At 39.7% G+C, this 22,324-nt stretch overlaps 3 protein-coding genes across 6 annotated transcripts in view; all 3 read right to left on the reverse strand.

Annotated features, from left to right (window-relative positions):
- Positions 1–18,937, reverse strand: part of LOC120435249 — a 20,528-nt gene extending 1,591 nt beyond the window's left edge. The window contains exons 1-7 of one of the 3 annotated variants that reach the window (XM_039604413.1): positions 18,434–18,937; positions 17,320–17,667; positions 16,946–17,092; positions 16,148–16,249; positions 15,421–15,458; positions 15,184–15,338; positions 14,089–14,831 (exon numbers count right to left, since the gene is read on the reverse strand). In XM_039604413.1, coding sequence (XP_039460347.1) covers positions 14,816–14,831; positions 15,184–15,338; positions 15,421–15,458; positions 16,148–16,249; positions 16,946–17,092; positions 17,320–17,667; positions 18,434–18,467 — 840 coding nt within the window. In that variant the 5' untranslated portion in view covers positions 18,468–18,937 and the 3' untranslated portion in view covers positions 14,089–14,815. The remainder of the gene's footprint in view (positions 1–14,088; positions 14,832–15,183; positions 15,339–15,420; positions 15,459–16,147; positions 16,250–16,945; positions 17,093–17,319; positions 17,668–18,433) is intronic. The other 2 variants (XM_039604414.1, XM_039604415.1) reach the window with 2 other exon arrangements.
- On the reverse strand, positions 28–5,248 carry LOC120435250. Of its 2 annotated transcripts, none has more exons than XM_039604417.1 (6): positions 4,743–5,248; positions 2,235–2,579; positions 1,861–2,007; positions 1,037–1,138; positions 315–352; positions 28–232 (listed from the first exon to the last, which is right to left on the reverse strand). In XM_039604417.1, the coding sequence occupies exons 1-6, from the start codon at positions 4,774–4,776 to the stop codon at positions 71–73; spliced, it is 828 nt and encodes a 275-aa protein (XP_039460351.1). In that variant the 5' UTR covers positions 4,777–5,248; the 3' UTR covers positions 28–70. The 2 variants fall into 2 exon arrangements, with proteins under 2 accessions (XP_039460351.1, XP_039460350.1); XM_039604416.1 differs by having other exon boundaries at positions 2,235–2,582.
- Positions 18,938–20,129: 1,192 nt separating the features above from the next.
- LOC120435244 overlaps positions 20,130–22,324 on the reverse strand; it is a 35,347-nt gene continuing 33,152 nt past the window's right edge. The window contains exons 10-13 of the mRNA XM_039604403.1: positions 21,605–21,706; positions 20,875–20,912; positions 20,637–20,792; positions 20,130–20,240 (exon numbers count right to left, since the gene is read on the reverse strand). The gene's annotated coding sequence lies outside the window, so the exon portion shown is untranslated. The remainder of the gene's footprint in view (positions 20,241–20,636; positions 20,793–20,874; positions 20,913–21,604; positions 21,707–22,324) is intronic.

The following is a 22,324-nucleotide window of genomic DNA, read 5'->3' on the forward strand; positions in this document are numbered from 1 at the left end:
TTATGCATTCCTCATCATTAATATTAGCTGGCAGAAAGAGATGATATAGTAAAAATCAAAGAGCTTAAAATCAGACCACAGTTTTACTTTGTTGTGAGCAGAGGTGGAGAGGCTGCAGAGGTCTGTGTTTACATCTCCATCTGGTTGGAGGCTTTTGGTGTAGCGTACACTGAAGACACTCCTGCAGGAGGTGAGCTGCTCTGTCTGTCCTCTCTTCACACAACTGGTTGTCCTGCAGAAGGAGATCAAACCAGCTGATTGATATAAATCAAGCTGTTATGAAGCTCAGGTGTCTCACAATTCCTAAAACTCACCTGTGTGATGTCAGCACGCTCAGATTCCACAGGAGGTCCTGAAAAACATGCAGATCAGAAGATAAACATCAGTCTTTAAGACGTGTTCCACCAAGTAGAACCTGAGGATGAAACTCAGGATCAACGATGATAACTGGCAGTAATCAGTTACTGTTCTCAGTCCTGATGCATGTGCCGCCAATATGAACCACAATAACAGCAAACTAAGAACAGTTCCTCTATATTTTTATTTGATTTTATTAAATATCATTTTGGTTAATTTCACTTTTTCAGAGTTCAGCTTTTAGTTTAGTTTTAGTTAACTCTGATAACCTTGATGGACACACTTTTATCAGGCTGACTGTTACAGGAGAATTAGACTAACTTTGTACAAACTGTGATTATTTTGTTGAGGAAGAATCTCTGAGCCATGCTCTGTTTGGCTTTTCTGTAAATAATCTGATGAAAATGATATTTTCCTACTAAATAAACTGCATCTGTTGACAGACAGAAGCTGATTTCAGGCATTTTTTTTTTTCATTTTTCTTGTCTGACTCCTGTTGTTAGCACATAAATGTGTTTCCACTGTGACATTATGAGTAATTTCCTGCAATGTGTACTGCTAAATGTTTACTATTCAAACTTGTTTAATCAGGTTTAGTCTCCAGGAAATGAATGTGCGTTAGTGTGATGAGCTCTGAAGTGATGAAAACACTGATGTCATGTGTTTCCTGTAGCCTCACCTCTGGGTTTAACGGCTCTCCTCTTCATCAGCAAAGATACTAAAAAGATGCTGATGACAACGACCAGAACCAGCCGCACATAAAGCAGCACATCTGCAAGAGCTTAACAGAGAAGATTTCTTTGACTCACACAGTGTAAACAGTTGTTACAGCAGTGATGGTGTGAACGTGTGTGTGGCTCCTCCTCCTTCTGACTTCAGGTGTTTCCTCTCATAATCGTGGGCGGGACATATAAAGAGGAAGAGGAGGAGGGGAAACTGGGCTGTTGGGCAATTTGAGGCAGTGAGCGCGGTCGTCATCGTGTTACTCCTGTTGAGTACTGAGTTGTTTTTTTTGTGTGCATGAAATTATTGAATGAAGTAGTTACTCAGAAGCATAGAAAGTATTTATAGTTTCACCAAGTTTCCTGTATTAAATATCTGCTGTTGTACTTTCTGGTAAAACTTGAGCAGCTCCTCATTCTGCTTCAAACACTCAGTAACAACTACAGCTCCCACAATGCTTTACTCTGTCTGTGTCTGTTACACTGACACTTGTGAAAAAGCTCTGAAACCAAACAGTGACTAATCACAGTCTGTATCTGTCATCTAGCACAGATCTCATGTAGTGCTGCTCTGAGGAAGTCAGCCATGTTCTCTCTCAGCTGCTGACCTGCTGTGGTGGAAACTTATTTTTAATTCATTTCTACAGTTTTTCTCTTTTACTTCACTAAAAGATCAGAGTGATTCTTCCACAGCTCTTAATGTGTCATTCTTGTGTCGTTCACTCATTAATGGATCTTCACCACATGCAAATCTGCATACATATAAAAATATATAATGTACCTGAACTTCCAGAGGAGGCTGATGAAGGTGTGGAGCTTCCTGAAGTTGAGCTTAAACTCTGTGTTGTTGGTGGTGTGGAGGCTGATGAGAGAAACACTGAAGCTGAAAAAGGTCTCAGAGTCCCGTTTGGTGTTGAAGTGGTTGAAGCTGTGAACAATGAAACCATCAGAGTCATAATAAGACCACTTGAAGCAGTTTATATATCTGCATGTGACTGACGTGGTTATGGGCTGTTTGACAGCAGAACTGATGAAACTTGATGTTTCAGATAAATATAACATCTGTAGGTGATTTGAAAGAAAAGTAGCTGCCTTTGAGACGGGAAACTTCTGTCACACCTTCAAAGACAAACACGACTGTTAGCAGAAACTCACCTGCTGTGACAATCAGCTCGAAATCATCGTTTCCATCTGGCCTCAAAGTTCTGTCCAAAGAGCACCTGTACCATCCTGAGTCAGACTGTTTCAGCTGTGTGATGCTCACATACAGAGTATATGACAGAGTATCTGTTTGTTTATATTTAATGCTGTATCTGCCGTTCTGAGCTGCATCATCAGATGTTTCAACAAGAATGTTTCCATTTTCACATTTTTCCTTACAGAACAGTTTCCTGCTTGCAGAGAAATAAAAGCTGCACCCAAATGTGATGTTTCCTCCTTCCTCTGCTCTGTGGGTGAGAGTTTGTGCTTTGACCAAACCAGTGTTTCCATCCTGAAGTGCTGCTGAAAGGATGAACAATCATTAGTTACAATCTTACTATAGATTAAATGTGACAGGTGATTATTAATTTGAACTGATCACAGAAGTTCAGTTAACTTCATTTTTCTGTTTTTATTTGCAAACAGCAAACTTCCTGTTTTATACACGAACACAAAGCATCTGATGTGGAAGATTCAGAGTTTAAAGATGTGAAAAAGATACAAAAATGAGTTTTGACTTTTATTTATCTTTGATGACATCATCATCATCATCATCGGCTATTTCTATATTTGTATGTGAAATGAGCATTTTAGACGTGCTGCTAAAGATCCAGTCCTCAGTTTGTCACTGCTCACTGTGCTGTTGCTCTTCAGCTCATTAGGAGAAGAAATGAAACACAGAGTGTTGTTTCATCAGCTCTACTATTATAAGTTTTTCTTTCAAAGAAGAGTAGAGGAAAAGTATTTGATTACAGGTTCAGCGTACAATAAAAAGTAGAAATTTGGGGCGATCAAATTGTGGAAACATTTAAATTCCACATGTTTATACAATGTTGCGTGGAGATCAGGGGCAGTACCCCTGGACTGGCAGACCGGGTGGTGGTCCCCATCTTTAAGAAGGGAGACCGGAGGGTGTGTTCCAACTACAGGGGGATCACACTCCTCAGCCTCCTGGGAAAGTCTATGCCAGGGTGCTGGAAAGGAGAGTTCGTCCGTTAGTCGAACCTCGGATACAGGAGGAACAATGCGGTTTTCGTCCTGGTCGCGGAACACTGGACCAGCTCTTTATCCTCTCGAGGATACTTGAGGGTGCATGGGAGTTTGCCCAACCAGTCTACATGTGTTTTGTGGACTTGGAGAAGGCATTCGACCGTGTCCCTCGGGGTGTCCTGTGGGAGGTGTTGCCGGAGTATGGGGTGTCTGGCCCACTGCTACGGGCCATTCGATCCCTATACAACCGTTGCAAGAGTTTGGTTCGCATTGCCGGCAATAAGTCGGACTCGTTCCCGGTGGGTGATGGGCTCCGCCAGGCTGCCCTTTGTCACCGATTCTGTTCATAATTTTTATGGACAGGATTTCTAGGCGCAGCCAAGTGGCGGAGGGCTTTCACTCGGTGGCCTCAGAATCTCATCTCTGCTTTTGCGGATGATGTGGTTCTGATGGCTTCATCGGGTGGGGCCTCCAGCTCGCACTGGAGCAGTTCGCAGCCGAGTGTGAAGCAGCGGGAATGAGGATCAGCACCTCCAAATCTGAGGCCATGGTTCTCAGCCGGAAAAGGGTGGAGTGCCCACTCCGGGTCGGGGATGAGTTCCTGCCCCAAGTGGAGGAGTTCAAGTATCTCGGGGTCTTGTTCGCAGTGATGGGAGAAGGAGCCAGAGATCGACAGGACGGATTGGTGCTGCGGCTGCAGTGATGCGGACGTTGCACCGGTCCGTCGTGGTGAAGAGGGAGCTGAGTGTAAAAGCGAAGCTCTCAATTTACCGGTCGATCTCGCCCCTACCCTCACCTATGGCCACGAGCTGTGGGTAGTGACCGAAAGAACGAGATCGCGGGTACAAGCGGCAGAAATGAGCTTCCTCCGAAGGGTGGCTGGCCTCTCCCTTAGAGATAGGGTGAGAAGTTCGGCCATCCGGGAGGGGCTCAGAGAGAGCCGCTGCTCCTCCACATCGAAAGGAGCCAGTTGAGGTGGTTCGGGCATCTGACAAGGATGCCCCTGGGCGCCTCCTGGGTGAGGTGTTCGGGCATGTCCCACCGGAGGAGGCCCAGGGCAGACCCAGGACGCGCTGGAGAGATTATATCTCTCGGCTGGCCTGGGAACGCCTTGGTGTTCCCCGGATGAGCTGGAGGAGGTGGCTGGGGAGAGGGAGGTCTGGGCTTCTCTGCTTAGGCTGCTGCCCCGCTGACCCGACTTCGGATAAAGCGGATGAGGATGGATGGATGTTTATACATTTCAAACTTTATATATTTATATATCTTAAGGATCTTTCCCATGCTGCTAATAAGCTGCATGTTTGAGTGACTCATTATCAAACTTCGCACTATGTTTAACCACAGAAACCAGTAACTATGAGTGAGAAGAAGTGAGTGGTAAAACTGAGTGGTTACCTACAAATGAAAATAAAATGGAGACAAATAAAACTTAGAACAGAGAAAGTGACAGAAACAAGAAGAGAATTTACTCACTGAGGAAGATGAAGCAGACCAAAGTGTGTTTCATCTCAGAGCTCTGATGGTTTAATGCTGCTTCTCTTCTTCTTCACTTCAAACCAGGAACTTCTTACTTCTCTTAATGATGAGGTCACGCCTTCAAACCACACACACACACACACACACTCCTGCTCTCTCACCAGTCGGGGTGAGCGATGCGATCCTCCTACAAGGCAGATAAATCCCCGCAGTCTGAGTGTGTGTGCAGGTCTGGATCCTGGAGATCACGCTGGAAGGATCCATCTAGTGGAATCACTGGACTCTCTTCATGGAGCTCATGGCTCAGTAAAACAGCTGACAGAGACACGGAGCATCGTTGATCACATGAAACCGGAACTTGTGCGGTTTTAGCGGCTTCTACCGAACATTCATCTGACTGTTAGGGGCCAGCTGTTAAACTTCAACAGCTCTGACTCAAGGACAACTTTGATGGAGCTAAACTGCAGCAGACGAGACAGTTTCTGTCTCTAATCACGACCGTGTCAAGTTACTTGGAACATCGTGACAGTGAACTTCCTGTAAATTTCCAAAATAAAGGCTCCTGTTCCATTTAGCAGGAAGAAGAGCAGATGAAAGTCTTTTTAGAAGAGCAGTATGTATTTTCAAGAGGAAATCAATGGAAATAAAGAATAACTAGTTATTTAAGCCAGCCTGTTTCCAGCATGGTTACAGGGGCGGATATAGAAGGGTGGCATGGGGTGGCAAGTGCCACCCTAAAATCATCCCTTGCCACCCCAAGTGCCACCCCAGTTTTGCATATGACAGTGTTGTTTATTAAAATAAGATAGCATTAACAGTTTGAGTGTAGTTACAGTCAACAGTGAATATAAATGCTAAAACTGAATATATTGCTTAGTGTCCCCCCCCTCCACCATTAACAAATGGTTCAGCCCATAGCAGGACCGGCTTTTTTCTTGTTTTCAGTAGCAAGCATGCTTCTGATTGTGCCAGAGCACATTTTGAACAACACCATGGGAATTTCGGATTTTACACAGGTGGTTGGATGTTACACTCTGGAAATGGAAGCAAGGTGAGTGTTATTAACCATCTGTGGTCCACAGACAAGCTGCACCTCCAAATCACATGACTGATGTAAGCTGACATAACAACAAGCTGCAGCCACCCTGAGTCTCTATTTCAGCCCACATTGAAAGTTCGGACTTCAAAGTTTTTACATTTTAATTACAGGCCAGTAAATCCAGAGTTGTGATAATATATATAAGCCACGCAGCGTTTTTGTGTGTGGGATTTTAAGCGTTTTCAGCGAAAACAGTAAAGAAAGGGGAAAAAAGCCACCTCTTTCCTATCGGTGGAAAAATGCACCATGTCGACCAAAAAAAAAAAAAAAAAGTCAAACGTGGGATTTGGTTGTTTAGGAAGAGGAAAAAGTTTTGGAAGTGACGGTAACGGCAGCGAGACAGAGCGAGCGAGTGAGAGAGTTTTTAGATGTGGGAGATTTGTGACATTTAGTGTGGAGTGTATACTTAGTGTGTTGTGTTGTCTTGTGTAGTTGTTCTGTTGTGTAGTCGTTTTGTTTTGTGTGTCAGTGAGGGCACTAATGAATGTCACTAAGGCACATTTGCAATGTAAACACGGTCACTAAGTAGAAAACCAGCGGAGTGATACACCTCCTGCTGTCAGGACGGCAGGTTTATCCCTGTGCTGCTCTCTTCTGTCTTTTGGTGGACAAACTTTTTTTTTTTACTGGCACACATCATTTGTGGGACATCTTATTGCGACACCTGATTGTTCTCTCATTTTAGTTTTAGTAATATTTTTAAATGGTTGTGCAAAATGAAAAAAAAAAAAACGGCAGGTGTATTGGCTGCATTTTTAGATAAATAGTTGTTTATGTTTACAAAATGTACATTTTATATTTGCATTTCAAGTTATAAAAATTTACTCAACATGTCTGTTTTTTTTTTTTTACAGTAAAAAATACTACTAGGATTTTAAGTTCTTTGTGTGATTTCAGATCAGTAATACTAATACAGTATGTCAGTGAAAAAAACAACTAAATTCAGTTGAGCTGAAAAGATGCCAAACAAGGCAAGGGGAAAAATAAAATGAAACAATCTGAGGGTGAAATACAAACGTAAACTCTAAAGGAGTCAAAAATGGCCGGTTGTATTTCAGACCTCAGTGGGTTAATTCAACAAATCATGAAAAATTAGGTTTAAATTTTTGTTCATGACAGTGCAGATTTCTGACATTTTGTGTAATTTAAGCGTAACAATGTGATTGTTTTCTAACAAAAACAGTGTGAAACTGAAGTTAGACTTGTGTTTGTAAATGAACCACCCCCATGTTGTGTAGCTATCTGGGTTTTATACTTATTGAGCTACATATTTATTTATTATACAGGCTATACAGTACATAACATCAAAACTCACATGTTTTATGTAACTAAAGTGTTTAATTATGTGGGCTACAGGCAATAATTAAGTTATAGACTATATTTATATGAAAACGTGTATACTTACTGCATTTGAATCATTTTAACCATATGTAACCACCTGCATATGTGTTTGGGGGGGAGGCTTTGATTTTGCCACCCCATTTGATTTCTTTGCCACCCTCATGCCACCCTAAGAAAATTTCTCTAGATCCGCCCCTGCATGGTTATAATCTCACGGTTTGCCAGGGCAAGCCGTGGGGATGTGGAGGAAAATACGACCCAAAACGCAGGACTCTTCACTGCAAACGGTGCGTTTATTTAAAGTGCGATAAATGATTCCCGTGTCGTGTCTTCCCCGAAAAGCCCGTGTCTTTGTGCTCTCTGCTCCCGTGTCTCAGCACTCCCCATGCTGGCTGCTGTCTGGCGCTCCACACTTCTCCTGGGGAAACAATAGAAGCAGCCGTCAAGACACCATACAACTGCGGGCATACACACACTAACTTTACTGAGCTTGAAGACTAACGTGGAGTCTCACGCAATAATCCCGCGTTGGAGGGAGCACCATCACTCTCTTAAATAGCTCCCCCATAATACAATGGCTGTCAGTCCTGCAGATCAAACAGAACACTACAATCCTCCTAATTAATTTTTTCTACATCTGATCTTTAAAAAGTTGTTTTAAAGTTATTTCTGGAACTTTTCTAAAAACCAACATAAAAGTTCTTCACCTACATTTGCTTAATTAAATGTAGAAAAGCAAAAAAAAAATGTAAATTTTTGCTTTTAAAGTCTTAAATGCCCTGACTCCTATTTACCTGTCAGACCTTCTACACCCATACACTCCACAAAAGTCTCTCAGATCAACTGACCAGTCACTCCTTGCTGTCCCCATTTCGAGACTGAAACACTGGGGGGGACCGAGCTTTTCGTTGTTATTCCAATTTATGGAATAAGTTGCCCCAACACTTGAAAATTTTTTAATCTCTTTTAAAAACACATTTTCTCCAAGGCGTTTTAGGAGTCAGCTTGTAGTAAGTTTTAGTTCGCTTTTGGCCGCTCTCAATCTTTTTTACTTTATTTTATTTATTCCATAAATAAAATACTCATGTTGTATTTTACTAATGTTTTAATATTTAATATTTACTGATTTTATTTTTTGTATTTTTTATCTTTCTTCACTTATGTACTTATTTTATTGTTATTTAGCTTTCTTTGTCTGTTTAATGTATGGTTTTTAAACTTTTATCTCTGTTTTTTATTGGAAAAGATTTTGGTCAACCATGTTGTTCTTAAAGTGCTCTACAAATAAAGTTGGATTGGATTAATTAACCAGATATTTATAGAAACAGTGACAAACAGATGAAACGTCCATCATGACATGCTTTTGAAATTAAAACTGAGCAGCAACAAAGGCAGAGTCGGGGATGGGAGACTGTCTGTGATCACAGGAACACAAAGAAACAGTTTGTTTTAATGGAAGGTTTTATTGCTTCAAGATATTAATTCACCCAAAATATTTGATCATAAGCAAATATTAAGCTTTTGTCGACACAATAAAAGAGCAGAACTGATAAACCCAGAATAATTATAAACAATCATGACCACAGGCAAGGGCGTAGATTTGGTTTTGGTGTTGGTGGGGACGGATGATTCAACCACTGAACCCCGCCCTGTTTCTTTCTTTTCCCTTTTTGTCTTTGCTTCTTGATTAAAAAAAGGAGAAATATACTTGCCTACCTACATATGCTATTCTACATGCTTTTAAACCATTTAAAATTACAATTCATAGTTTTATATGTGAATTATATAATGTTAAATTACTTAAGTTTAAGACTTTAGTTTATTTGAGCCATATTCCATATAAATCAGGTATCATACAAAAATAAAAATACAGTCATGACAATAAAAGAATATGACTTTAAGGACTTAACAACATTACTTCAGTTATAGTACACCAACATCTCTGATACATTAGCACTAAGGGAACACTGAATGACCTGCTGGGTTTTGTCCATAAAACTACTCATCTAAGATTACCACAAAAGATCTCTCAGCAAAATTATACAACATTTTAAACACACTGTTGCCCCGATCAAATCAGTGAGCTGGGATGTTTTATTCTAAACATGAACTACTGTTACAGCGACAGACATGGACTACTGGTGTCCCACACAACAACTCAATGTCCACTATGTGAAGGAGCCAAACACATGCCTTCTCCTCTCGTTAGCTGAGATAAACTGCTGGCATATTGGTTTTACATCTATACTGTCCAGTCTCTCCTGGTGGACATACAGCAGCATTGTTTAATCTCATTTGAGTCATTGTTGACCTTAGCCATGTTTTTAGTCTTCTGAGAGCACTGAAGCTTCTTTCAGCCTCAATACATGCGTTTTATCCTCAGATTAAAATTATTATTCTGTGCTTGATGTGCCTCACCTTTGGCCCTGGCTCTTCCCCTCTGAGTGTACTAGGACATATTGCCACCTGATAAAACAACACATTGATTCGTGCCATAGAAAAAGTGAGACATGTCAATTCACATTCTTTGTCAAATATACACTAATGAATCAGTTTACATCAGCAGCCTAACAACTGTCATGATAATAAATACTAGTTAATCTATAGCACCAAATCATCAGTCAGTTACCTGTGACCTCGCCTCTTCACCTCTGTCTGAGCTACAACATGGCAGAGCTGCCTCTGTCAGCTGATAAATAACAGTGAGACATTCCAAATACATGCAGTCACACATGTGCAGGGCTCGCAAAATCGCTAGCCCGACATCCCGGGGCTAGCGATTTTTCCTGTCGGGCTACCAAAATCTATCTCAGCCCTGCCCGTCGGGCTATCATAGGAAGGAAAAATATGTGTCAATGCTTTTGCATTTTCTTTCGCAAATGTAGCTGAGTAATTATGTCATTGGCATCGATGAGCCTCTGTCAATATGTGACATATTGAAATCGCGTTTGAATTTGTGCTTCTTTTTGGCTTCACTTTCACTTTGCGATCGCGCGAACGGTGTATAGAGAGCGGCAGCACTGATTGGTGAGTGACGATTAATTGCGCACCAATTCCTCTGACATCGTCTTATCACTCATTAGCTTACTATTCAAACGTGACAAGTGAAATCTCCCACAGCAAGCTTAAACATGTGAGAGGTTGATTGCGCAGAGAATCGCTGACCGTTATGTAAGTACATGTATAAAAGCAGCAGGATTTACACCGGTATTTTAGTTCTGCTGAGCCAAATAAGACAGGTCAGGGTGAAGAAGGGGCAGCCAATGAAAAGCCTACCACAAAACGGAAAAGTTATGACAAATCAGACTATGAGGCAAAAAGAAAGCTCAGCTTTATGGTTTCATGGACAAAAGAATTTATGTGGCTGGAATATGACGAGCTAAATAACATCATGTTCTGCCAGGTGTGTCGTGAGTTTCATTTCATTTGAGTCGACAAGCGCCTTTGCAACTGGGACCAGTAATTTTAAGAAAGACCCCATCAGAACCCATGAGAAACGCAAGAAATGCATTATTGCTCAGTCTGCAATATCTTTCCCAGAACAAACAGCAATTGCAAAAAACATACTAAAAATAAACCAAGCACAAGCAGAAGTCCTGAAAAATCTTTCAAAAGCGTACTATGTTGCAAAGAGTGAACCACCATTGGCCAAATTTAGCAGTCTTTGCAAACTTCAAAAAGCAAATGGCCTCGATCTTGGTTCCACTCATCCCTTACCCTTGACTTCAGTGGAAATTTCAGATTCAGGATCTGATACAGACTGATTCATGTTCTACACAGTTCTTACAAGTTCATAGAAATTTCTGTTCAATTAGAAACAAGTATTTGAGTTGATGGTTGTAATTTTTATACAGTTGTTATGATTTGTATTTTAACAACTTTCTGATTCATTTTGTTTCGTTACAATATTATACTTTAATGTATAATATTGTAACGGAAACAAAACATTAAAAATTGCTCTCTTTTTTATTCGGGCTACTTAAATTTATTTTGGGCTACCAAAAACTGAAGAGTGCCTGCCCGAAGGGCCAGGGGCGGATATAGAAGGGTGGCATGGGGTGGCAAGTGCCACCCTAAAATCATCCCTTGCCACCCCAAGTGCCACCCCAGTTTTGCTTATGACAGTGTTGTTTATTAAAATAAGATAGCATTAACAGTTTGAGCGTAGTTACAGTCAACAGTGAATATAAATGCTAAAACTGAATATATTGCTTAGTGTCCCCCCCCTCCACCATTAACAAATGGTTCAGCCCATAGCAGGACCGGCTTTTTTCTTGTTTTCAGTAGCAAGCAGAGCACATTTTGAACAACACCATGGGAATTTCGGATTTTACACAGGTGGTTGGATGTTACACTCTGGAAATGGAAGCAAGGTGAGTGTTATTAACCATCTGTGGTCCACAGACAAGCTGCACCTCCAAATCACATGACTGATGTAAGCTGACATAACAACAAGCTGCAGCCACCCTGAGTCTCTATTTCAGCCCACATTGAAAGTTCGGACTTCAAAGTTTTTACATTTTAATTACAGGCCAGTAAATCCAGAGTTGTGATAATATATATAAGCCACGCGTTTTTGTGTGTGGGGATTTTAAGCGTTTTCAGCGCGAAAACAGTAAAGAAAGGGGAAAAAAAGCCACCTCTTTCCTATCGGTGGAAAAATGCACCATGTCGACCAAAAAAAAAAAAAAAAAAAGTCAACACGTGGGATTTGGTTGTTTAGGAAGAGGAAAAAGTTTTGGAAGTGACGGTAACGGCAGCGAGACAGAGCGAGCGAGTGAGAGAGTTTTTAGATGTGGGAGATTTGTGACATTTAGTGTGGAGTGTATACTTAGTGTGTTGTGTTGTCTTGTGTAGTTGTTCTGTTGTGTAGTCGTTTTGTTTTGTGTGTCAGTGAGGGCACTAATGAATGTCACTAAGGCACATTTGCAATGTAAACACGGTCACTAAGTAGAAAACCAGCGGAGTGATACACCTCCTGCTGTCAGGACGGCAGGTTTATCCTGTGCTGCTCTCTTCTGTCTTTTTGGTGGACAAACTTTTTTTTTTTACTGGCACACATCATTTGTGGGACATCTTATTACGACACCTGATTGTTCTCTCATTTTAGTTTTAGTAATATTTTTAAATGGTTGTGCAAAATGAAAAAAAAAAAACGGCAGGTGTATTGGCTGCATTTTTAGATAAATAGTTGTTTATGTTTACAAAATGTACATTTTATATTTGCATTTCAAGTTATAAAATTTACTCAACATGTCTGTGTTTTTTTTTTTTACAGTAAAAATACTACTAGGATTTTAAGTTCTTTGTGTGATTTCAGATCAGTAATACTAATACAGTATGTCAGTGAAAAAACAACTAAATTCAGTTGAGCTGAAAAGATGCCAAACAAGGCAAGGGGGAAAAATAAAATGAAACAATCTGAGGGTGAAATACAAACGTAAACTCTAAAGGAGTCAAAAATGGCCGGTTGTATTTCAGACCTCAGTGGGTTAATTCAACAAATCATGAAAAATTAGGTTTAAATTTTTGTTCATGACAGTGCAGATTTCTGACATTTTGTGTAATTTAAGCTGTAACAATGTGATTGTTTTCTAACAAAAAACAGTGTGAAACTGAAGTTAGACTTGTGTTTGTAAATGAACCGCCCCATGTTGTGTAGCTATCTGGGTTTTATACTTATTGAGCTACATATTTATTTATTATACAGGCTATACAGTACATAACATCAAAACTCACATGTTTTATGTAACTAAAGTGTTTAATTATGTGGGCTACAGGCAATAATTAAGTTATAGACTATATTTATATGAAAAACGTGTATACTTACTGCATTTGAATCATTTTAACCATATGTAACCACCTGCATATGTGTTTGGGGGGGGGAGGCTTTGATTTTGCCACCCCATTTGATTTCTTTGCCACCCTCATGCCACCCTAAGAAAATTTCTCTAGATCCGCCCCTGCGAAGGGCTACCAGAGATTTTGAAATTTTGCGAGCCCTGATGTGCTTCAAATACAGTCATGAACCACCAAGTCAACATCCAATTTCACCTGTGATCTTGTATCACCATTTCTCTCTGAGCTTTGTGTTGGTTCTTCTGTCACCTGACAAATAGGACATACATGACAATAAGAATAAAATGTGTAGCTGCTTCAGTGTTTCTGTCAATGTGTGCAGATCTTGACTCATCAGTAATGTTTGTAGGGTGAGTGCATTTTTAAAACAATTTGTGCAGACTGCACTACAAGGTGGAATAATTGCAAAATCATGACTAACTCATGATATTTTGTCTCAAAAATTAACCCTATGAATATGTCAGTACCATTAGGATGAAATTATTGAGTCACCAACATTTTAACGTTAGACATATAATTTTAACAGCCTTTTAGTTTCAATCTAAATTAGAAATGCTACTCTGGGAGACTGAGATAACTAACAGTGCTGCCTGTTGTGCAGTTAGTTTCCAAAACACGTTATTCATGGTTACATACAGACCAAAGCCTAGCATAGCCTGTGACGTTATTATGACGGAAACATTTTATGAGTAAGTGACTTACAGGTTTCTTTGAAAAATACTTTCTTATAACCAGGTTCTTCCTTTTTGCTGCCATCCTCCTCTCCTCCTTGCAGCGCAGGCTTGCTGCTGCTAAAACTAAACAGAGCTCCCTGAAAGGCACAGCCAATCACATTGGCCATATTTGTCACATGACGTAGGACTCCAGTAGAGAACGTAACTCTTTCTGCACCGCTGGGTGAATGAGACGTTGACAGATCGTGTTTTTCTTTCTATCGGGTTTGTTTTTCTTTACTCGAAGAGATCAAATTATTGGTGGGGACATGTCCCGCCAAATCTACGCCCTTGACCACAGGCCTATCCCAGCTCTCACTGACATTCAGACCTTCATCCAGTCTCTTCTGACACTTGAGCTGTGAAGGGAAACATTTACCAAGTGTTTATCTTCACTTTATTGTTTTTACATTAGAAATTATTTCCATGTTAAATTCCTTGTGTCTGATTTGACAACACAGACAGGTGACACAGCAGTGTAGCTGAGGTCCAGTGGTTTAGTTTAAATACACATCATCATAAATAGTTGAGCACATGCAAAGTCAGCCACCTGGAGCCTTTTTGATGACAGCATTTAAGGACCTCCCTCCAAGAACAGCCTACCTGCTGGCTGATCTAATAACTCTCCATACTCCCTCCTATATGCATCATTTTGTGCAGCTCTTTCACTGAATCTGTTCTCCAGAATCACAATAGCAAGAATAGTTTTTCAAACTGGGAAATATTCCAGTTTGAGAAAATGAAAAACAGAATCAATTATATGTTAAACTAAATTATAAGTAGCTGCAATAAAAAAGCTTTAAACTGAGGCTAATTGTTTGTCTGTAGGTGATAAATGTCATAAACTGTTTTATGAACTGTGTTCATCTGTTAGTCGCTGAGGTTCCATCAACAGCATCACTGCTGATGTTTTTCAGCAGCAGAGGAGATCTGTGGTGTGGTTGGCAGGGCTGGCATGTGCCTGAAGTCTGGAGGAGACGACACCAGCTGCATCCCCACTGGGGGGCGCTGTTGGTGGTGGGAATATGGGAAATCCACTTCAGTGTAATCATCTCCATTCATGTCATCGTTAGTCTGAAAGAAAAGTGACGTCAAACGTCAGAATCTAAATTAAATGATAACGTTGCCTTTAGTGTGTTGATGAAATGAAAAAATAATAATGAAAATATCTAAAACACTAATGCAAAACAAATCAAGTGTAGCATAAATGATAATAATAATAATAATAATAATAATAATCTCTAAAAATAATACTTAATAACAAATGAAAGATTTTATTATTGGACTGTTTTTAACTATCTGTACCTAATAAACTGGTACCAGAGAGTCCACATTGACTTTGTGCATTCCTCATCATTAATATTAGCTGGCAGAAAGAGATGATATAGTAAAAATCACAGAGCTTAAAATCAGACCACAGTTTTACTTTGTCGTGAGGAGAGGTGGAGAGGCTGCAGAGGTCTGTGTTTTCATCTCCATCTGGTTGGAGGCTTTTGGTGTAGCGTACACTGAAGACACTCCTGCAGGAGGTGAGCTGCTCTGTCTGTCGTCCTCTCTGATCTCTTCACACAACTGGTTGTCCTGCAGAAGGAGATCAAACCAGCTGACTGATACAAATCAAGCTGTGATGAAGCTCAGGTGTCTCACAATTCCCAAAACTCACCTGTGTGATGTCAGCACGCTCAGATTCCACAGGAGGTCCTGAAAAACATGCAGATCAGAAGATAAACATCAGTCTTTAAGACGTGTTCCACCAAGTAGAACCTGAGGATGAAACTCAGGATCAACGATGATAACTGGCAGTAATCAGTTACTGTTCTTAGTCCTGATGCATGTGCCGCCAATATGAACCACAATAACAGCAAACTAAGAACAGTTCCTCTATATTTTTATTTGATTTGATCAACTATCATTTTAGTTAATTTCACTTTTGCAAGGTTCACTAGTTTCAGCTTTTAGTTTAGTTTTAGTTAACTAATAACCTTGATGGACACACTTTTATCAGACTAACTGTTACAGGAGAATTAGACTAACTTTGTACAAACTGTGATTATTTTGTTGAGGAAGAATCTCTGAGCCATGCTCTGTTTGGCTTTTCTGTAAATAATCTGATGAAAATGATATTTTCCTACTAAATAAACTGCATCTGTTGACAGACAGAAGCTGATTTCAGGCATTTTCTTTGCATTTTTCTTGTCTGACTCCTGTTGTTAGCACATAAATCTGTTTCCACTGTGACATTATGAGTAATTTCCTACAATGTGTACTGCTAAATTTTCACTATTAAAACTTGTTTACTGAGGTTTAGTCTCCAGGAAATGAATGTGCATTAGTGTGATGAGCTCTGAAGTGATGAAAACACTGATGTCATGTGTTTCCTGTAGCCTCACCTCTGGGTTTAATGGCTCTCCTCTTCATCAGCAAAGATGCTAAAAAGATGCTGATGACAACGACCAGAACCAGCCGCACATAAAGCAGCACATCTGCAAGAGCTTAACAGAGAAGATTTCTTTGACTCACACAGTGTAAACAGTTGTTACAGCAGTGATGGTGTAACAACTGACCGCAGGTGTTTCCTCTCATAATCGTGGGCGGGACATATAAAGAGGAAGAGGAGGAGAACAAACTGGGCTGTTGTGCGATTTGAGGCAGTGTGTGCGGTCGTCATCGTGTAACTCCTGTTGAGTACTGAGTTGTTTTTTTGTGTGCATGAAATTATTGAATGAAGTAGTTACTCAGAAGCATAGAAAGTATTTATAGTTTCACCAAGTTTTCTGTATTAAGTACCTGCTGTTGTACTTTCTGGTAAAACTTGAGCAGCTCCTCATTCTGCTTCAAACAGTAACAACTACAGCTCCCACAATGCTTTCCTCTGTCTGTGTCTGTTACACTGACACTTGTGAAAAAGCTCTGAAACCAAACAGTGACTAATCACAGTCTATATCTGTCATCTAGCACAGATCTCATGTAGTGCTGCTCTGAGGAAGTCAGCCATGTTCTCTCTCAGCTGCTGACCTGCTGTGGTGGAAACTTATTTTTCATTCATTTCTACAGTTTTTCTCTTTTACTTCACTAAAAGATCAGAGTGATTCTTCCACAGCTCTTAATGTGTCATTCTTGTGTAGTTCACTCATTAATGGATCTTCAACACATGTAAATCTGCATACATATAAAAATATATAATGTACCTGAACTTCCAGAGGAGGCTGATGAAGGTGTGGAGCTTCCTGAAGCTGAGCTTAAACTCTGTGTTGTTGGTGGTTTGGAGGCTGATGAGAGAAACACTGAAGCTGAAAAAGGTCTCAGAGTCCCGTTTGGTGTTGAAGTGGTTGAAGCTGTGAACAATGAAACCATCAGAGTCATAATAAGACCACTTGAAGCAGTTTATATATCTGCATGTGACTGACGTGGTTATGGGCTGTTTGACAGCAGAACTGATGAAACTTGATGTTTCAGATAAATATAACATCTGTAGGTGATTTGAAAGAAAAGTAGCTGCCTTTGAGACGGGAAACTTCTGTCACACCTTCAAAGACAAACACGACTGTTAGCAGAAACTCACCTGCTGTGACAATCAGCTCGAAATCATGGTTTGGATCAGGCCTCAAAGCAATGTCCAAAGAGCACCTGTACCGTCCTGAGTCAGACTGTTTCAGCTGTGTGATGCTCACATACAGAGTAGGATATGAGGTAATATATGTTTTTACATATTTAATGCTGTATCTGCCGTTCTGAGCTGCATCATCAGATGTTTCAACAAGAATGTTTCCATTTTCACATTTTTCCTTACAGAACAGTTTCCTGCTTCCAGAGAAATAAAAGTTGCATTTAACTGTGATGTTTCCTCCTTCCTTTTCTGTACGAGGAGTTTGTGCTTTGACCAAACCAGTGTTTCCATCCTGAAGTGCTGCTGAAAGGATGAACAATCATTAGTTACAATCTTACTATAGATTAAATGTGACAGGTGATTATTAATTTGAACTGATCACAGAAGTTCAGTTAACTTCATTTTTCTGTTTTTATTTGCAAACAGCAAACTTCCTGTTTTATACACGAACACAAAGCATCTGATGTGGAAGATTCAGAGTTTAGGTTGTAAAAAAGATACAAAAATGAGTTTTGACTTTTATTTATCTTAGATGACATCATCATCATCATCGGCTATTTCTATATTTGTATGTGAAATGAGCATTTTAGACGTGCTGCTAAAGATCCAGTCCTCAGGTTGTCACCGCTCACTGTGCTGTTGCTCTTCAGCTCATTAGGAGAAGAAATGAAACAGTCTGGTTTCATCAGCTCTACTATTATAAGTTTTTCTTTCAAAGAAGAGTAGAGGAAAAGTATTTGATTACAGGTTCAATGTCCAATAAAAAGTAGAAATTTGGGGCGATCAAATTGTGGAAACATTTAAATTCCACATGTTTATTCATTTCAAACTTTATATATTTATATATCTTAAGGATCTTTCTCATGCTGCTAATAAGCTGCATGTTTGAGTGACTCATTATCAAACTTCGCACTATGTTTAACCACAGAAACCAGTAACTATGAGAGAGAACAAACAAATGAAGAAGTGAACTATAAAACTGAGTGATTACCTACAAATGAAAATAAAATGGAGACAAATAAAACTTAGAACAGAGAAAGTGACAGAAACAAGAAGAGAATTTACTCACTGAGGAAGATGAAGCAGACCAAAGTGTGTTTCATCTCAGAGCTCTGATGGTTTAATGCTGCTTCTCTTCTTCTTCACTTCAAACCAGGAACTTCTTACTTCTCTTAATGATGAGGTCACGCCTTCAAACCACACACACACACACACACACACACACTCCTGCTCTCTCACCAGTCGGGGTGAGCGATGCGATCCTACTACAAGGCAGATAAATCCCCGCAGTCTGAGTGTGTGTGCAGGTCTGGATCCTGGAGATCACGCTGGAAGGATCCATCTAGTGGAATCACTGGACTCTCTTCATGGAGCTCATGGCTCAGTAAAACGGCTGACAGAGACACGGAGCATCGTTAATCACATGAAACCGGAACTTGTGCGATTTTAGCGGCTTCTACCGATCATTCATCTGACTGTTAGGGGCCAGCTGATAAACTTCAACAGCTCTGACTCAAGGACAACTTTGATGGAGCTAAACTTCAGCAGACGACACCGTTTCTGTCTCTAATCACGACCGTGTCAAGTTACTTGGAACATCGTGACACAGAACTTCCTGTAAATTTCCAAAATAAAGGCTCCTGTTCGATTTAGCAGGAAGTGCAGCAGATATAAAATCTTTTTAGAAGACCAGTATGTATATTTAAATGGAAATAAATTGCAATGAAGAATAACTAGTCATTTAAGCCAGTCTGTTTCCAGCATGGTTATAAGAGGTCTTAGTTATATTATAATGGCTGTCAGTCCTACAGATCAAACAGAAAACTACAATCCTACTAAAGACTATTTTCTACATCTGATCTTCAAAAAGTTGTTTTAAAGTTATTCTTGAACTTTCCTAAAAATCAACATAAAAGTTCTTCACCTACATTTGTTTTATTAAATGTAGAAAAGCAAAAAAGTTATTGTTTGCTTTTAAAGTCTTAAATGGCCTGGCTCCTATTGACCTGTCAGACCTTCTATACACTCCACAAAGGTCTCTCAGATCAACTGACCAGTCACTCCTTGCTGTCCCCATGTCGAGACTGAAACACTGGGGGGACCGAGCTTTAGCTTTTGTGGCCCCCAATTTATGGAATAAGCTGCCCCTCCATATTAGGCTGGCCCCAAGACTTGAAATATTTACATTTCTTTTAAAAATGTACCTTTTCTCCAAGGTGTTTTAGGAGTCAGCATGTAGTAAGTTTTAGTTCGCTTTTGCCTGCTCTCAATCTTTTTTACTTTGTTAATTTTATTTATTGTATAAATAAAATACTCATGTTGTATTTTAATCATTTGAATATTGACTGATGTTTTCATTTATGTATTTATTTTATTGTTATTTAACTTTCTTTGTCTGTTTAATGTATGGTTTTTAAACTTTTATCTCTGTTTCTTATTGGAAAGCACTTTTGTCAACCATGTTGTTTTTAAAATCCTCTATAAATAAAGTTGGATTGGATTAATTAATCAGACATTTGTAGAAACAGTGACAAACAGATGAAAAGTCCATCATGACGTTGTGACAAAGTGGATGAGCAGTTGCAATGGTCTCCATTTGTCCCTTAAGTGTTTACTTTTTTTTTTTTTTTTTTTTTTGCACATTGTACACATTATTCTGTTTCTATTTATTTGCTATGATTTGCTATTTGTCAAGTAACATTGCTTCACTCACTATCCCGGGTTTGTCATAAACTGTTTTAGTCGCTGAGGTTCCATCAACAGCATCACTGCTGATGTTTTTCAGCAGCAGAGGAGATCTGTGGTGTGGTTGGCAGGGCTGGCATGTGCCTGAAGCCTGGAGGAGACGACATCAGCTGTGTCACCACTGGGGGGCGCTGTTGGTGGTGGGAATATGGGAAATCCACTTCAGCATAATCAACTCCATTCATGTCATCGTTAGTCTGACATCAAACTTCAGACTCTAAATTAAATGATAAAGTTCCCCTCAGGGTGTTGATGAAGCAGAAATGAACAAAATAATGAAAATATCCAAAACACTAAAGCAAAACAAATCAACTGTACCACAAATAACAATAATCATCGTCTCTAAAAATAATACTTAATAACAAATGAAAGATTTTATTATTGGACTGTTTTTATCTAGCTGTACCTAATAAACTGGGACCAGAGAGTCCACATTGACTTTATGCATTCCTCATCATTAATATTAGCTGGCAGAAAGAGATGATATAGTAAAAATCAAAGAGCTTAAAATCAGACCACAGTTTTACTTTGTTGTGAGCAGAGGTGGAGAGGCTGCAGAGGTCTATGTTTACATCTCCATCTGGTTGGAGGCTTTTTGGTGTAGCGTACACTGAAGACACTCCTGCAGGAGGTGAGCTGCTCTGTCTGTCCTCCTCTCTGATCTCTTCACACAACTGGTTGTCCTGCAGAAGGAGATCAAACCAGCTGATTGATACAAATCAAGCTGTGATGAAGCTCAGGTGTCTCACAATTCCTAAAACTCACCTGTGTGATGTCAGCACGCTCAGATTCCACAGGAGGTCCTGAAAAACATGCAGATCAGAAGATAAACATCAGTCTTTAAGACGTGTTCCACCAAGTAGAACCTGAGGAAGTAAACTCAGGATCAACGATGATAGCTGGCAGTAATCAGTTACTGTTCTTAGTCCTGATGCATGTGCCGCCAATATGAACCACAATAACAGCAAACTAAGAACAGTTCCTCTATATTTTTATTTGATTTGATCAACTATCATTTTAGTTAATTTCACTTTTGCAAAGTTCACTAGTTTCAGCTTTTAGTTTAGTTTTAGTTAACTCTAATAATCTCGATGGACACACTTTTATCAGGCTGACTGTTACAGGAGAATTAGACTAACTTTGTACAAACTGTGATTATTTTGTTGAGGAAGAATCTCTGAGCCATGCTCTGTTTGGCTTTTCTGTAAATAATCTGATGAAAATGATATTTTCCTACTAAATAAACTGCATCTGTTGACAGACAGAAGCTGATTTCAGGCATTTTCTTTGCATTTCTCTTGTCTGACTCCTGTTGTTAGCACATAAATCTGTTTCCACTGTGACATTATGAGTAATTTCCTACAATGTGTACTGCTAAATTTTCACTATTAAAACTTGTTTACTGAGGTTTAGTCTCCAGGAAATGAATGTGCATTAGTGTGATGAGCTCTGAAGTGATGAAAACACTGATGTCATGTGTTTCCTGTAGCCTCACCTCTGGGTTTAACGGCTCTCCTCTTCATCAGCAAAGATGCTAAAAAGATGCTGATGACAACGACCAGAACCAGCCGCACATAAAGCAGCACATCTGCAAGAGCTTAACAGAGAAGATTTCTTTGACTCACACAGTGTAAACAGTTGTTACAGCAGTGATGGTGTGAACGTGTGTGGTCTAATCTCTCTCTCTCCTCCTTCTTCTTCTTCTGTATAGGGTTTATTGGTGGTTGACAAACAGCAAAATGGTGCATAACAGCCACCAACTGATGTGGAGTGTGGACCGAAATGACAAAAATAATTAATTAATTAATTAATTAATTAATTAATTAATTAAATAAATAATTCAAATCCTCCTGAACAAATGGGTCTACCTTAAAAACCAAAATACAGCCTGATAACTTTCACTTACAGAGTTCCTGCAAAATAAATCAATCAAGTCCAACTCCACTTTCATATCGTCCAGCTTTTTGATCAGTTGTCTCCTTTCCATATCATACTTCTGACAATGCAATAAAACATGTTCTATTGTTTCCTGTTCCCTACTGCAGTCACACTCCCCTGTACAGTGTTTTCCTATTAAAAATAATGTGCTATTCAAGCCAGTGTGTCCGAATCTAAGTTGAGATATAACAGTCTCGTCTCTCCTGTTTTGTCCTGTACTTCTCATCTCCCCCACTTTCCTTTGGATTTTGTAAAACCATGGCCCTTTCCTCTCTTC

The sequence above is a fragment of the Oreochromis aureus genome, linkage group 20, assembly GCF_013358895.1.
Source record: "Oreochromis aureus strain Israel breed Guangdong linkage group 20, ZZ_aureus, whole genome shotgun sequence".
NCBI lineage: Eukaryota > Metazoa > Chordata > Actinopteri > Cichliformes > Cichlidae > Oreochromis > Oreochromis aureus.

Excerpts from the sequence above, each read along its gene's own strand:
- LOC120435250 (XM_039604416.1), bottom strand. The coding sequence starts at position 4,776 with ATGAAACACACTTTGGTCTGCTTCATCTTCCTCA. Across the intron at positions 2,008-2,234 it reads CGAGCTGATTGTCACAGCAG|CTTCAACCACTTCAACACCA; the intron begins GTGAGTTTCTGC and ends CATTGTTCACAG. Across the intron at positions 1,139-1,860 it reads AGCCTCCTCTGGAAGTTCAG|CTCTTGCAGATGTGCTGCTT; the intron begins GTACATTATATA and ends TTCTCTGTTAAG.